Source organism: Schistocerca nitens, chromosome 3, assembly GCF_023898315.1.
Source record: "Schistocerca nitens isolate TAMUIC-IGC-003100 chromosome 3, iqSchNite1.1, whole genome shotgun sequence".
Classification (NCBI taxonomy): domain Eukaryota; kingdom Metazoa; phylum Arthropoda; class Insecta; order Orthoptera; family Acrididae; genus Schistocerca; species Schistocerca nitens.
This window is the reverse complement of record NC_064616.1, coordinates 383,554,920-383,573,110: the sequence shown is the minus strand read 5'-3', so window position 1 is coordinate 383,573,110 and position 18,191 is coordinate 383,554,920. Positions and strand designations below refer to the sequence as shown.

The 18,191-nt window shown below is 40.9% G+C and overlaps 1 protein-coding gene across 2 annotated transcripts in view; it reads left to right on the top strand.

Annotated features, from left to right (window-relative positions):
- LOC126248322 (phospholipase A2 inhibitor beta) overlaps positions 1–18,191 on the top strand; it is a 163,360-nt gene that overhangs the window by 133,138 nt on the left and 12,031 nt on the right. For both annotated transcript variants that reach the window (XM_049949211.1, XM_049949212.1), the window contains exon 2: positions 14,523–14,788. In XM_049949211.1, coding sequence (XP_049805168.1) covers positions 14,543–14,788 — 246 coding nt within the window. In that variant the 5' untranslated portion in view covers positions 14,523–14,542. The remainder of the gene's footprint in view (positions 1–14,522; positions 14,789–18,191) is intronic.

The window sequence follows — 18,191 nt, the reverse complement described above, 5'->3', positions numbered from 1 at the left end:
AGACTAAGACGTCGAACCAAAGAAATGTCTGATGGTCTCCTTTTGCCGGATGTACAATCTGAAAAATTACACAAATCAGGGCAGTAAAAGGATAAAAAGAAGTAAAAGGCAAGAAAGGTATAAAGCATTGAATTAATTCATCGGTTCTGACGGAACCGAAACTCCCCTTGACAGCAGAAGAATCAACTGTCACTACGGCAACCACAATAGAGACATTGGAAAATTCTGCAGATCAACATAAGCTCACCGGATAAAAAAATTAGTCACCCTTAGAGAAATAATTACAAGCATCATTTAATACCGTGTATTCCAACCCTAGATTTGATAACCACCTTGATTCGTTTAGGAAGTGAGGCCACAAGGATGTGCAGCTACGTCGTAACCAGATTAAGCCATTCGCTGAGGATTTGATCGCGTGTTTTATCCGCTGCTCCAACATGTCCCACAGATTTTCTGTGGGGTTCAGGTCAAGTGATTTTGCAGGCCAGTCGAGATTTAATAGGGTGGGAGATTATTCAGGAAACCAGTCACATATTCTTCCAGCCTGGTGAGCTTTGCTGTTGTCGTCTTGAGAAACAGGGTTATCAATATCATAATCATGCTGACTGGAAAGTAATACCTGATCATTCAGAGTGTTTAAATAAACATGCTAGTTCATGTTAGTGATCACCTCGGTGAGGCGGCCCAATTCATGATAAGAAAAACAATCCTAAAACATCACAGACACACATTCAGGATTAAATGCTTCATTTGGCCTTCGGTGCACTCGACGACGTGCATCATTTGAATATAAGCAAAAACGTCATTCGTCAGACCACATTACGTTCCGCCAGTCAGTTACCGACCATGTTCCATGATTTTTAGCGTATTGAAGACACTCGACTTTAAGCTCCTGCGTGAGCAATGGCCTCTTGCGAGGTGGCTAACTTCAAATATTCACTGCATGCAGTTCCTGTCGCGATGTTCTCTCGCTTGCAGATTGGGATGGACATCCATTCATTCACTGCCTGCAGCGATTCTTGTCGGGTTTGGAAGCGATTTTGATTCACAAATCGCGAAACGCGTCTCCAGTCCCCCTCCGACAGGATCTTTTTGTGACCACAATTCTGACGTGATTTGTGGCCACATGTGTTACACCACCGCCTGTTGACACGTTGAACAGTCCGCCGCGGACCATCAACAAACCCAGCAACTTCGCACATCTTATGGCCATGGACACCGCCAGACACGATTGCCCCTTCTTGCCACTCTGGCACGTCTTCACATATACCCATGCTTACGTACATCGTCCGCTTGAAACATAAATATTTGATTGGTCGCTACTTCCTTATCCTCACGTAAATGGCAGTCGCGCACGGCTGGGCACGTGACGCGATCGCTCCACCATCTGTAAAGGCTTAACGATTCACCTTTGCATGCCCACTCGTGTGACTAATTTTTTATCTGATGAGCTCATGTCAGCTTGATCTCCACTGATCACATCGACAACGTTTCAATGATTTTTCAATTGAACTGCAATGGCTGCTATCGTCATCTGCAAGAAATTCAACGATTACTCATAAACTACTCCACAATATGCGTAACAGTACAAGAATCACGATTTCTTGAACCCCATCTTTCTACTCCTGGAAGATACAAAGTATATGGCAAAAATGGAACAAACGCGAAATTAACATGCCTAGGTGTTTGCACACTAGTGAAATCAAACATCTTCTGTGACCAAATACCTACAAGCTACACTCGAAGCAATAGCCATCAGCACGCAATTGGTTCAAATGGCTCTGAGCACTATGGGACTTAACATCTGAGGTCATCAGTCCCCTAGAACTTAGAACTACTTAAACCTAAATAGCCTAAGGACATCAGAGACATCCATGCCCGAGGCAGGATTCGAACCTGCGACAGTAGCGGTCGTGCGGTTCCAGACTGAAGCGCCTAGAACCGCTCGGCCACTCCGGCCGGCACAGATTGTCATAATTATGGTCAATTGCGTGCTGCTGCCGCCCGATTGACAGAGCGGTTCTAGGCGCTTCAGTGTGGAACCGCGCGACCGCTACGGTCGCAGCTTCGAATCCTGCCTCGGGCATGGATGTGTGTGGTGTCCTCAGGTTGGTTAGGTTTAAGTAGTTCTAAGTTCTAGGGGACTGATGACCTCAAATGTTAAGACCCATAGTGCTCAGAGCCATTCTTATGACAATCTGTAATAATTACATTCCCTCCGTCCGATAAATTACCTGCAGAGAGACAGAAGATCTAATGAAACAGTTACCTCCTCCTTTTTATTGCGAGATTTCAATGCACGTAATAACATAGAGGGTAGTGATATAACGACCAGTAGAGGGTAGCTATTAACGATATTCTCAGTTCTGAAATATTAATGTCTGCCTAATAGATTCGTGAACCCCAATGTACTTCAGCACCACCAATGACTCTTATCATGCAACAGACGTATTCTGCACTCATAATCTCGCACTTATGATCCATTGGAACACTCACAATGTCCTTTGCAATAGTGACGACTACTCGATTATTGTATCGGTTTCAAATGTACAAGTGGGGTTCGATAAGTAATGCAAACTTTTTTCTCGGCCGATTTCGGCTGAAAAAATACGGTATTTGGTGTGGGACATCGTGGGTGGCGGCGCTATACGTAGCCTTCAAAATGGCGTCTGTAACGGAGGTGCGCTCCAAGCACAGAGAATCGCAAATATTCATAGGCGCTTGCGGAATGTCTACAAAGACGTGGCAGTGAACAAAAGCACGGCGAGTCGTTGGGCGAGGCGTCTGTCATCATCGCAACAAGGTCGTGCAGACTTGTGCGTTCTTCCACCTGCCTGCCTGCCACACACAACTATGACTCCTCTGAAGTTTATTGTGCTATCTTCAGGAAATTGAAGAAACAACTTCAGCGTGTTCGTCGCCAGAAAAATGCAAACGAACTTATCCTTCTACATGACAACGCAAGGCCTCACACAACTTTGTGCGACCGAGAGGAGCTCACAAAATTTCATTGGACTGTTCTTCCTCATCCGCTCTAGAGCCCAGAACTCGCACCTTTCGATTTCCATCTGTTTGGCCCTATGAATGATGCACTCTGCGGGAAGTAGTACGTAGATGATGGGGAAGTTACTGATGCAGCAAGACGTTGGCTCCGATGTAAAGAATAGGGTTTTGTGTCCAGAAGAGTGGGGAATAATATGGTGTAGTGAAATCCTGAATAAAACCAACCTGCTCTCAGAAGAAACGTGTTGCATTACTTATTGAATGTCCCTCCTACATCACAACGATTGTTTTCCGCGTTGGTCACAGCTAGAATACTTGCAGCAGTAAGGCGCAGATCACAATAAATACAGAGAAGGGAATTGACGAAGTAGTGCAAGACGCAACAGAAACGATCACGCAAGCTGCGAACTTCGGATCCTTGGGCGCGGAAACCTGTTCCATGGTGGTGTAACGAGATTACAGATGCCATGAGAGAATACTGAAGGGCTGTACATGAGACACAGACAACACCCCTACATTAAAAAAAATTAATTTTATGCAAAATATCTAGGGCGAAATTTCTAGTTACTTAGCTAAAGAAAGGATGAAAGAGTATTCGGAGCGATACGTTTCTTTTATGACGGCACCTTCACAAGCGTGGACCAGATTACTGCGGATTTGTGAACTTCAGTATACTAATAAAATCCAGGGGATCATTGGCGAAGGGGAATTAACATCAGTTCCTCTGACATTGTTGAACTTTTAGCAATATATACTCCTGGAAATGGAAAAAAGAACACATTGACACCGGTGTGTCAGACCCACCATACTTGCTCCAAACACTGCGAGAGGGCTGCACAAGCAATGATCACACGCACGGCACAGCGGACACACCAGGAACCGCGGTGTTGGCCGTCGAATGGCGCTAGCTGCGCAGCATTTGTGCACCGCCGCCGTCAGTGTCAGCCAGTTTGCCGTGGCATACGGAGCTCCATCGCAGGCTTTAACACTGGTAGCATGCCGCGACAGCGTGGACGTGTACCGTATGTGCAGTTGACGGACTTTGAGCGAGGGCGTATAGTGGACATGCGGGAGGCCGGGTGGACGTACCGCCGAATTGCTCAACACGTGGGGCGTGAGGTCTCCACAGTACATCGATGTTGTCGCCAGTGGTCGGCGGAAGGTGCACGTGCCCGTCGACCTGGGACCGGACCGCAGCGACGCACGGATGCACGCCAAGACCGTAGGATCCTACGCAGTGCCGTAGGGGACCGCACAGCCACTTCCCAGCAAATTAGGGACACTGTTGCTCCTGGGGTATCGGCGAGGACCATTCGCAACCGTCTCCATGAAGCCGGGCTACGGTCCCGCACACCGTTAGGCCGTCTTCCGCTCACGCCCCAACATCGTGCAGCCCGCCTCCAGTGGTGTCGCGACAGGCGTGAATGGAGGGACGAATGGAGACGTGTCGTCTTCAGCGATGAGAGTCGCTTCTGCCTTGGTGTCAATGATGGTCGTATGCGTGTTTGGCGCCGTGCAGGTGAGCGCCACAATCAGGACTGCATACGACCGAGGCACACAGGGCCAACACCCGGCATCATGGTGTGGGGAGCGATCTCCTACACTGGCCGTACACCACTGGTGATCGTCGAGGGGACACTGAATAGTGCACGGTACATCCAAACCGTCATCGAACCCATCGTTCTACCATTCCTAGACCTGCAAGGGAACTTGCTGTTCCAACAGGACAATGCACGTCCGCATGTATCCCGTGCCACCCAACGTGCTCTAGAAGGTGTAAGTCAACTACCCTGGCCAGCAAGATCTCAGGATCTGTCCCCCATTGAGCATGTTTGGGACTGGATGAAGCGTCGTCTCACGCGGTCTGCACGTCCAGCACGAACGCTGGTCCAAATGAGGCGCCAGGTGGAAATGGCATGGCAAGCCGTTCCACAGGACTACATCCAGCATCTCTACGATCGTCTCCATGGGAGAATAGCAGCCTGCATTGCTGCGAGAGGTGGATATACACCGTACTAGTGCCGACATTGTGCATGCTCTGTTGCCTGTGTCTATGTGCCTGTGGTTCTGTCAGTGTGATCATGTCATGTATCTGACCCCAGGAATGTGTCAATAAAGTTTCCCCTTCCTGGGACAATGAATTTACGGTGTTCTTATTTCAATTTCCAGGAGTGTATTATGGAGAAACGTCGGCATCTACATCTACATCTATACTCTGCAAACCACTGTAAAGCGCATAGCAGAGGGTACATCCGATTGTACCGGTTATTATGGGTTTTTTCACGTTCCATTCCCATACGAAACGCGGAAAGAATGATTGTTTAAATGCCTCTGTTGCTGTAATTAATCTAATCTTGTCCTCATGATCCCTACGAAAGCGATAGGTAGGGAGTTGTAGTGTATTCCTGGAGTCATGCTTTAAAAATGACTCTTGAAAAATTGTAAGTAAGCTTTCTCGAGGTAGTTTACCTCTATCTTCAAGGGCCTGCCAGTTCAGTTTCTTCATCAGCTCCGTAACACTCTGCCACTAGCCAAATAAATATATGACCGTCTGTGCTGTTCTTCTCTGTATACGTCCAACATCCTCTGTTTTTCCTACTTGGTACAGGTCCCACACACTTGAGCAACATTCTAGGATGTGTCACACGAGTCATTTCTAAGCAATCTCCTTTGTAGATTGATCGCATATCCCCAGTATTCTACCAATAAACCGAAGCCTGCCACCTGTTTTACCCACATCTTATCCTATGTGATCATTCCATTTCATATCCCTACAAATTGTTACATCCAGGTCTCTGTATGAGTTGGACGACTCCAACTGTGACTCACTGATGTTTCAGTCATAGAGTACGACGTTTTTTGTTCAGTGTAGTCCACAGTTCTACATTCCTGAACATTTAAAGCAAGTTGCCAATCATTCCACCACTTTTAAATCTTATCGAGATCTGACCGAATATTTCTGCGGCTTCTTTCAGACAGTGCGACATTACAGATAGCTGCTTCATGAGCGGCGAGGGTCTCAACACACTTCCCTGGGGCTCATCCGAAGTTACTTCTACATCTCCCTCCAAAATAACTTGTTGCGTCCTCCCTATCAAAAAAACCTCAATCCAGTTATAAATATCGGTATATGCTTCATACGAGCGTACTTTTGATAATAAGCGTAGATGTGGTACTGAGTTCAACTCTTTTCGGAAATCGAGAAATACTGCAGTTACCTGTCTGCCTGGATCCAAGACTTTCAGTATGTCATGTGAAAAAACTGCGAGTTAGGTTTCACATGATCGGTGTTTTCGGAAGCCATGTTAGTTGGCATAGAGGAGGTCATTCTGTTAGAGATACTTCATTGTGTTTTTTCAATGATATTGGACGGTAGTTTTGTGAATCACATCTGCTACCGTTCTTGTAGATCGTTATTACCAGTGGTTCCTTCCAATTACTGGGCACAGTTTTTTGTTCGAGGAAGCTACGATACATTATAGTTAACTCAGCCGTAAATTCAGTATAAAATCTGGTAGAGATTCCATTGGGCCCTGGATCTTAGTTCAGTTTTAACGATTTCAGCTGTTTCTGAATACCACTGATACTAATATCTATTTCACTCACCTTTTCAGTGATACGTGAATTACGTTGGGGCAATATTCTTGAGTTTTCCTTTGTAATAGATCATTTTAAAACAGAGATTAAAGTTTCTGCTTTTGCTTTGCTACTCTTAATTTATGTTCCTGTCTCATCCACAAATGACTGGATGCTAACTTTGGTGCCACTAACAGCCTTTACGTAGGTGCATAATTTCTTTGGGTTTTGCGAAAGATTATTTGACAATATTCTGCTATGGTAGTCACTGAAGGCCACATGTATTGTTCTCTTGACAGTCAAACGCGTTTCATTCAGCACTTCTCTGTCTATAGTCCTATCCCTTGTTTTACCAATCTTATGCAGTAGTCTCTGTTTTTTGGAAGTTTCTTTGCAGTTAATGTTTACCTTGGAAGATCCCTTCCATCATGAACTGTTCTACTGGGTATATATCTATCCAGAGCACCGTGAACTATTCTTTTGAACTTGAGACATAGTTCCCCTAGATGCTCCTGTCCAGTGCTAGAAGTTTCTGTTTCTTCACTGAGATATGACACTACTGCTTTTTTTATCTAGTTTACTCTACATATAAAACTTTCTACTTGTTTTAGTTGTACTTTGATAATCATTGTTGCCCCAACCGCTCATAGGCACTTATACCAGTTTTGATGTGGACGTCCTCAAAGCTGTCAGGTTCATTTGTTGCCATTAGGTCTAATATACTTCCATGATGAGTGGGAGTTCGAATTAACTGTTGTAAATAGTTTCAGGCAAGGCGTTTAGTAATGTTTGACGGAATTATACCTTCCTCATTTCGCTCAGCATAGTCGTTTAACAGAATGTACCACCATGTCTCTTATCTCAATAGACCTGACAACCCACAGTTCACCTTTGCAGACTGGGAACTAAGTAATGCTTTAAAACAATTTAGAGATACGTCCTCCGGACCAGACAACATACATAATCAAATGCTTCAAAATCTCTGAGAAAAAGTAAAAACTCTATTCTAAAACTTTTCAACAAGATATAGCAATATGGCGAATTTCCTCCCAATGGAGAGATAGCATCGCAATATGGTAAACTAACAGAAAGGATGGTTAATGCACCTATTTGTTGGTGTTTGGAATCCCCTTTCCCGATCCCAGTGTGGATTCCGAAGATCTCTTACTACCACACATCGTCTCAAATGATTGGAGTCCGCGATTAGAGAGCCCTTTGGGCACCACCGACATTTCATCGCAGTATTTTTCGAGTTACACAGCGCATGCAATACAACGTGGAGGTGTCACATTTTATCAACTCAGAAGGAGTAGGGTTTTCGAAAAAATTTTATCACTTTAGCAGTTTATAGTCAGGGTGGGCACGAACCTTAGTAACTAATACTTGCAGGAAAATGAAGTGCCGCAGGGACAGTTTTAAATGTCATGCCTTTTCCAATTGCAATATATGGTATAGCATACATGGTGGGACTTACAGACAGACCATCATTATATGTCAATTATCTTTGCTTGTATTATAGTTCCGTATCGTCGCGTATAGCAGAACGACACCTACAGATAGCTATATACCGTAAAACGGGATGAATGGCAACGAATTTGAACTTTGGTTGAAAAATTTACTTACTGTTTCTCAAGTTTAAACAAAAAAATACTACCCAAAACTCAGGTCTGTATTGCTCTTATCAGTTTATAATATTATTATCAAATTATTTTCTTTCAATAAATTAAAAAAATTAGACATGGTGTTTCTAATCACCCCACAGATAGGGGTGCATAGAAACAGTGTTATAAAACTATCATTGTTTCTTTTAAAAGAAAAGAGAGGTCGATAAAAGCTATGAAACATATTTTTTATATTATAAAATAAACAGATAAACATTTATTTCAAAAGATAATGGTTTATTAATTTTAAAAGTAAATAAAATATACAAAAATTTGTGTCACGTGGTTAATCTATTCAGACTTAAGGTGAAGAAACAGAACACAGCTGTTTACCATGAGCCTGCTACTGTATTGTTAATAAATTGTTAAATCAGATAGATCATCCTCAAAACGTAGCATGTTTTTGAAACGAGCACTTGAACAGAGAACCGGCGACGACAATTTTAGGACGACATTGTTTCTTGAGACAAAAGATTCTTCTTCAGTCATTGTGAACGTTTTGGTTTGAGGAACTGTTTTTAAAAATGTTCCAACAAAACCATTGACATTGAGGTACTTAACTTTGCAAACATAACATCGAAAAGATGATGTTTTACATGTTTTACCATATACTTGACCACCATATAGTCACCTTGGCTTATGGAGATACCAGTATTTTCATCTTGACCTGAAGAATCTGAAGAGGACAAAATCAAGTCTTCATCACTGCCCCTCACTGAGTATGCATCTTCATCCTCTGATGATGAATCAAGACGTTTTCTGTTTTTCTTAGTATTTATTTTTCGTTGTCTTTGTTTGCTTAAATGTGCAAGGGTCCTTTTTCTCCTTTGTTTAGGAGTCTGGTCTTGTCTAAGACTCTGGAAGAGTTCTTTAAAACTGTTGTCAACAGCATTAGTGGATTCTTCAATATTGTTGGTATCCTGGTTTTCATTTACTGGTATACCGGTGCCATTACCTGAGAACATTAACAACACTTTATTGCGGTCTAGATGCACAATCCCACATTCTTAAGACCTGCAATAACATTTTTTTTCCTTCAAGGAGTCGCACAACTTTCTCAAAAGCAGAGGCAATTTATCCTTAGGAACTGTTGCCTCATTTCTTCCTGGGCCTTTTTTCCATTCTTCTAATATATAGCGCCAAGTAGTTTTAAGAGGTCGAAAAAATGCCACATCCAGTGGTTGTGTCAGATGTGTTGAATTTGCTGGTAGGAATATAAATCTTATGTCATTGTCCTGACACAGCTTAACTGATTCTATGGACAAATGCGAAGATAAATTGTCTCCACTGATAAATTTCTTACCTTCCAGCTTTTTCAGGTATTGGACAGCAACTGTAAGGACCCAGTCGTCGAAGCGGAACGAATCGAACCAGCCAGATTTTGTTTGATTGTATCTTGCATATTTTGGCCCACCTTCGGCCCAGCTTCGATATAAATGCAAAGCCCTATACACGACATAAGTGGGTAGTATAGTGCCATCTGCAGCAGCTGCAAACATTACGGCGATTGATGCCTTTGAGGAGTTCATGACCCTTTCGGGATATTTAGTTCCCCTCCGTGTGACTACCTTTCGTTTTCCTGGATCATCTGTAAGGCTTGTCTCATCATAATTTATTATATTAGATGGCGGCACATTCTCCAATTCCTTTGACAGTTAGTCGAAGCAACTGTTGATAGTTTCTGGTGTAACACCAGCTCTGGAGCATTTTATGTTTTGGCACATTCACACTGCTGATTGACCTTCGTGTCGCCTCATAAATGATTCCACAAAATCACGACCAGGGAGATTATTCGTAAACCTTCTCACTTCCTTCCTCTTTCTGTCAAGCGAATCCTTTACTGGAAGTCTTCAGGTTGTAAAGTCAATAAGATAGCTCCATTCGCTGCATATTTTCAATCTGTCTACAAACAGCTTCTCTTCTTCAAAAGACAAGGCAATTTGTCCACCCTGAGGTTTAATGTTGGCGCCTCTTTTTAGATGCCTGTATAGTACGCTACAATGAATCCCATGATTTCCAGCTGCTTTCCGCAAGCTAACCCCCGGTTTGATGTCAGTGAGGGCATTGTTTATATGATTAGGTCTGTGTTTTTTGTAACCACCTCCTATGATGGATTTGTATTTCTGTGGCATATTTGAACAGCAACTCTGAAAAAAAGGAGGATATGTTAGTTTTGCATGTAACATAACTAGATAATGATATAGTATTAATATGGGATATTAATAGATTTTTTTAGATTTTGTTATTGGGAGTGAATAGAAACATGAATTCTGGTGTTTCTATTCACCCCACAATAACAAAATCTATTCGCCCCGCAAAGCTTATAAAGACAACCTAAAAAATTTGAAAATTCACAGACCTGATTTAATTGAAAGTGAAACAAAAACCAGCCCTTACTGTTTTATATAGATGTAATACCTAGTACTTACAATGCCATTAACTGTCATACGTAGAATACATGTTTACTTACCAGAGAAGTTCAAAGTGGGTAGGAAAACAACTTAAAAACTATCGACACCGACACAAGGATAAACATCAACCTATAATGCTGCCAACCCAACAAAACATAATTTCCTTGTTACGCTGAAGTGCTGCCAAACCAAAGACAATAATAGTTAAAATTAATGTCCAGTACAACCTTACAGTATTCAAAGTAATTGTGTATATGAAGTTTTGTTTTTATTCACCCTGCTGTTTCCATTCACCCCGTTTTACGGTAGAAGAGACAAAAAAGGATGCAGAACCATGGATATCTCATCATGCCTCACATTCTTTTGTGGAATACGGTCTGCCCATCCTAGAAAACCAATTACTGGACGTAGTGGTCCAGCAGACTTTTCTAGGAGTTCTTTTTTATTATAAACTTATATGCAAACCACATATACGAAAACTCGACTTTCTGAATGAAGAAACTCAATATGCTCTGTTTCCCGGTAACGGTTCTTGGGATGTGAATCGGACGGTTTTATTAAAATTTTATAAAGCGCTCAGTTTATCCCGTTTGGACTATGGAAGCATTGTTTATGTCTCAGCTGCACCATCTGTCCTAGAAGTATTCCACTCTGTATACCACAATGGAATCCGTTCGGCAACTTGAGCTCTCCGAATGAGCCCAGCCAATAGCCTTCTTGTAGAATCAGGAATACCACCATTTAAAATATGATGCCAACAAAATTTATTTAAGCAAGCAATCACGATTAATAAAATGCGAAACGACCCCGCTCATCCCATTTTATTTCACAATCCCGTGACCCAGTGACTCATGAACCACTTTCAAGCAGGACGCCTAGAAGCAGTACGACTGGAAGACCTCCAGCAAGAAAAGTTTCCTCTGATTACATGCATGCAATACTCCAAATCGCGAACCCCTCAGTGATATGTTCCCTGACCGGTAGTAAGGACGGACCAATAGTGCGACGCCAAAGACGGATGGATATAGCTGCAAATGTTTAATGTTCTCCATTTAATTCAGTCATACAGGAGTATCGACATTTTTATCTCCTGTGTTCTGATGGCTCCAGAAATAATGAACAAATCGGATATGCATGCATACATAACTGGTTTCTACAAAAACGTTCTCTACCATTACCAAATGAATACTATGTCTATATTGTAGAGTGAATAACCGTACATAGAACACTGCAATACACAATAACTTTCCCCTGACAGAACTCCATCATATGCAGCGATTCCTTGAGTGCATTCCAAACAATAAACAAGTGTTATCCAAAACATCCAGCCTTTCTGTCGATGCCAAGTCACGTTGGCATTACAGGTAATGAGCTGGCTAACAAATTAATAAAAAAAAAACAACAGAGATGGAAACACTCCAACCAGATATTCCAAGCGTTGAATCAAGTACACGCACTAGACGCCACATCCTGAAGAAATGGGAAGACAAATTGAGAAACAGTACACAGGTCAATAAACTAAGAATCATTAAAAACATCACCAAGGTCCGGCAGACTTCACAATGAAACTCAAGGAAGGAAGGTATTGCCTTATGCCATTTCAAAATTGGACACAATAAAATAATTCATGAATTTCTACTATGATGAGAAGAGCCCTCGTAGTATGTCTGCGGAGAAACGTTGATGGTTAGCCACATCCTAGAAGATTATACAACTAGCCGAGACTGGCGATGTCCAATGGATCTAGGACACCACTTATCATAGATTCTAGTGGATGATGAAATAGCTATAAGCCAATTCTTCCAAAGGAGTGGATATTACAACAAGATTTAAAGAAGACACCATTATATGTTGGCTTAGGAGGTGGAGGGGGCAAGGCAAGCAGTGGACAACAAGAAATCTCTCACTCTATTGTCGAATACTATATGAGGGTGAGTCAAATGAAAACCTTAAATTTTTTTTAAATATAATTTATTGTGCAGAAGTGGTACAAAGTTGCATCACTTTTCAACATAATCTCCCCCACGCTCAATGCAAGTCCTCCAGCGCTTACAAAGTGCATAAATTCCTTTAAAAAAAAAAATCTTTTAGCAGGCCACGCAACCACTCATGCACCGCGCGGCGTACCTCTTCATCAGAACGGAACTTCTTTCCTGCCATTGCGTATTTGAGTGGTCCAAACAAATGGAAATCATTTGGGGCATGGTCTGGTGAGTATGGTGGATGAGGAAGACACTCAAAATTCAAGTCTGCGTTTGTTGCAACGGTTGTACAGGCAGTGTGGGGCCTTGCATTGTCATGTTGCAAAAGGACACCTGCTGACAGCAATCCACATCACTTTGATTTGATTGCAGGCCGCAGATGATGTTTTAGGAAATTTGTGTATGCTGCACTGGTGACAGTGGCCCTCTAGGCATTTAATGCTCCAAAATAACGCATTTTTTGTCCCAAAAGAGAGTCATCATAACCTTCCCTGCTGATGGTTCTGTTCGAAACTTGTTTGGTTTTGGTGATGAGGAATGGCGCCATTCCTTGCTCGCTCTCTTTGTTTCTGATTGGTGGATGTGAACCCAGCTTTCGTCCCCAGTAATGATTCTTGCGAGGAAGCCATCACCTTCTCGTTCAAAGCGCCGAAGACATACTTCACAAGCATCAACACGTCACTCTCTCATTTCAGGAGTCAGCTGCCGTGGCACCCATCTTGCAGGCAGTTTGTGAAACTGGAGCAAATCATGCACAATGTGGTGTGCTGACCCATGACTAATATGTAAACATGCTGCAATGTCATTCAGTGTCACTCGGCGGTTTTCCTTTATTATGCCTTCAATTGCTGCAATGTTCTGTGGAGTCACAACTCGTTGTGTCTGACCTGGACGAGGAGCATCTTCCACTGAAGTTATACCATTTGCGAACATCCTACTCCATGCATAGACTTGCTGCTGTGACAAACACGCATCACCATACTGAACCTTCATTCGTCAATGAATTTCAATAGGTTTCACACCTTCACTACGCAAAAACCGAATAACAGAACGCTGTCCTTCCCTGGTGCAAGTTGCAAGTGGGGCAGACATCTTTATACTGATACTGCGACGGTATGTGTGCATCTGCACTATGCTGCCACCTACAGGCCATTCTGCACGCTGTTTGTAGCACGCTTACCAACTTACAGGATTGACTCACTCTCGTAATATTGACTAATATACTAGAATGCCATTTTAAATTTTAGCAATGATCATAGTTTTATTATTGGCTGTTAAATTGTAGTAAGCTAGTTACCTTTTCATGTACTGAGTACAAAACGTATGACAGTTTCAATACTATTAAATGAAGAGAGAGAAAATATGTTCATATCTACATCTTTGAACACAATGAGATGATTAATGAACTAATAACCATGTAACTGAGTCCCTTTAAATTGATCATCATCAGATAAATAGACCAGTTACCAATGATATTCATAATATGATATTTGGGGTATTTAATGCAAAACATATTTTTTTTTTTGAATCTCAGACTATTAGTGATTTTTACAGGGCATTTGACCCGCCCATATAAAACCAGCAATATTTCTTTTGCTGCCCTTGTATATATAAGTAATTTCAGTGGCTTTATGTGATAATTCAGTACCTCAACATGGCTGCACAAAGTAAAACATTCCAGCACATAGTGGTTCTAAAATATGGTGCATCACATAATTAGCTAAAGTTTTTGAAATGCACTTTTTCTATATTTGTTTAGCCAGAGTACATTCAGATTTTTTGCTGGTTACTGTTAACATATGCATTAATATTTTAGTGCAGTACGTTTCTGATCAGTAGAATAAATTAATTCATGATACTGACTAATGTGTGTTCCTTTTGTTTTTCAGATAAGTTTGCCAGAACAGCTATGGAATGCAAGCTTCTCCTCCTTGTGGCAGCCACAGTGCTATTTACGGCTGCCGTAGTGGCCGAGGTAGAGAAGTGTGGTGATGAACCAGGCAAGTCAACAATAGAAAACTGTGGTCCCACATTCCACAACAAATGTTTCTGTGGAACAACTTGCTACCTCAACAAATGGTATTATGTTGTTAATTGTACAAACACAGGATTTACGGATACATCAGTTCTTGCTAATCTGCCACCTGAGATAGAGGTAAGAGATTTTTTAAACTGACTGTTTATTTTTATGTCATTAATATCACTGTTATAAAAGATTAATTATGTGTCTGTGCTGTATACTTTGGAATATATTTTTCTGTGCAATTTGTACTTATCATGAAACAGTAACATTCATCATAAATAAAAATATGCTCAGAATATTAAAAAGATGGATCTCAACATGCCATTTAAGCTTCACTGCTCCATCTTTCTTCAGTTGCTTTTCTTTTTCTTTGGATAACAATGATCTGTGTTTTTGAGTAATGTTAACTACTGTAACAATATATTTTTCTACCAGTTGAAAATTTCTTACTCAGAGGTTTCTTTAAAATTTATGTTGAAAGCTTTACTTATAATATAATTTATGTTGTTTGATTAACAGTTATGGTGTACAAGAAGCTAATTTCTTAAATATACAACTTCTAAATCAAAATGTACTGTCTCTGTATGTGTACCATAAAAAATCAGAACTCCAGATTCATAGAGTTATATTTCCATTCATTGTGTTTATTCAAGAAATTTTAAATTTATGATTACCTTTGTAATAAAGTATTGCATAAATATACCAGTTAAAAATTACACATGATTTAGTATGTAGTACCTGAGGTCAAATGTTGGACCTGAACACATTTCAAAGTATCACACTTGGTGTTTGACATTGAAAGGTAAACTGAAGCAGTATACATCCTAAAACACTAAATTTTGTGACTCATCATAGAAGGAATGAGGTTCAGTGACCATTGTAGTCTTGAGGTATTTATAACTTCTGAACCAAGAAGGCTGATACAATGTCAGGGGTTCTCTCAAGTCCATATCACAGTAAATGGTATTACACCAACAGGAAAGTCAAGTCAATACGTAGTTGTAAACCAGCATCAAATCAACACGTTATGTGGAATTTTAATTTTACCGTCAGTTTGGGCCATGTGGGCTAAATAGTGATAATTCCATGCTGTGGTCACAATGCAATGCTCCAAACCACTTCTCACTGTGTATGGCCCTCTTCTGTCCACTGGTCCTATATATGCATCAGTGTCATAACAGCACGTCCAATTTACCCTGAAATGTGGCTGTATGATATTATCTATTTCCTGGACCACTTGAACTTCCTCACATACTGACATAGCACCTTTTGCAACTGGCTCTTGCTTTCATGTTTACAGTTTGTTTGCAGGCTCTTCAGTGAGTGAACTTAGCATTATAGTGATCCTTCCGGTCACACGAGACTGGGTGGTGCTGCTTCTTTGTGTATGTCAGTTTTCAGCAGTTGTAATCCTTTACTAGTGATATGCATTTCTAAGCGCTCACAGAGATTGGATTCATTATTTGTTAGCGTTAATGTTCTCTCTCTCTCTCTCTCTCTCTCTCTCTCTCTCTCTCTCTCTCTCTGTCACACACACACACACACACACACACACACACACACACACACACACACACACACACGCAAAACCCTAGTCCCTTCTAATGTCATTGTGAAAAAGTCAGTTATATTTGCACAGCCAGTCAGCCCTTATCATTTTTGCAAGGCAAGGGGCGTATCCGACAAAACCGAAGCTTTGCATTTTCCACCATTGTAATATTAGCCTCAAAATTAGTTGCTTTGCTTAGGCCAGCCATAAAAAGTTCACTAAATTCTTCATTGAGTATTGAAATACTGTTCTGGGGCACATAATAATTCACAGAAATTAGATTGTCCTGAATTTTCAACCCAAAAATATCGAAAGTATCAATACCAAAAACGTTTTGGTTGTCCTTTGAGCACAACACAGTGAATGAAACTGCCTCTGTAAGATTGAAAAACTGGCAGGAAGTCTACATACATCAAGAACTGGAGTATAATGACCATTAGAAGCTGAGAGAGTTATCTGTGACTTGTACAATTTAGGCTTTCCTAACAGTTCATAAAAACTTGTATCAAGCAGCAGCCACGTTCACTTGTTCATCAAAGTAATAATCTAATACAGCAATCAAAACCTCATAGTCTACACTTTTGGGCTAGTTGATGGGAAAAAAGGTTTACATGCCAGTCTGTATACTGTGACACCTACTGTCACCAAAAATGTTGTTTTCTGTCCGTACCTTGAATATGATGTGGAGTGAAGAGCTTGGTGTCTGTGGTAATGATGCCACAGAATGATTCTTACACATAGCTGGCCTCTTCAACATTTCTGTATTTCTGCCGCTTTCTGACCACTGTTACCAACAGACATTTTATTGCACTCCAGTGACTGTGGCTGTAGGTGTGCAACTTTCCCCTTTGCACATTGACACACCTGGGCCTGCTTCAATTGCCACCTGTATTACATGTATCGGGCATTCCCTTACATTAATAAAATTTGACAGCCGTGGTACTTCTCCCTCTAAAATAATTCATGGACATATACACAGTGTGCCATTATTTCCTTAAAATTTACAAATACATTTGTTTTTACAAAATGTTTCAGACAAGCTTGGCACATGATATCAACTGCTACTTGTTGCAACTGTGCAAAATTAGATACCTTACTCACAATTGGAGACAAGTCCAAGAATACTCTTGTTCCTCCCTATATTCTGACAGGCAGAAAGTTCAAGATAATAAACATAGCTGAATATTTATTAGAAACTCAGTTACCCTTCCTTGACTGTGTACAGATTTCCCAGATCATTTCTGTGGCAGTATCATAGTGTCACCCTAGAGTGACATTGAGACTCAGCTGTGGCACTACTCCAGATGACTCAGGGACGCATACTGCATGCTCAGCTCATACTTCTGCCAGCCCTGTGTTACATGCATCATGCATTCCCTTACATCAATAAAATTAGACAACTATTACAGCACTAAATATCTGGTAAAGGCAAATATGTAAAACTGCTGTAATAGTTACAAAAATATCAAAAAGTGCAAGCTAAATACAAAAATAAAAATATGTGCGGTATGTTTCATGGATGTAACATATGAACACATTATCAAGTATTCATTGTGGTCGTTTAATATAAATTGCCATGCCCCTCTTGTACTGAAAATTTCAACTGGAACAGTTACATTCATAGTCGACATATGAGGTTGCTTGGCTAACATGTGCAAGAAGTACAATTTAAAAAATTATTTATGTTTAAAAAACTAGAATGTAAATACTATTCTGAATTTAAAAATTTTATCAGCTACTATTTAGAGTGCTGAAAAAACTTAGATTACTGAGGACAGCATATTTGATCAAATAAAATGAATATTTTATTTAATTACAGTAATTACAGGACATATACAATTAAAAAATAATAAGGGAAACTTTATTTTTGAAGACACAATATTTTTCCAGTGAAGGGCCATAGAAAGAAAAAGTAGAGTTAAATGACAAATGTTCCATATGACACCAGGGTTAATTATCTACATGCCATGTGAAATGAAATAATAT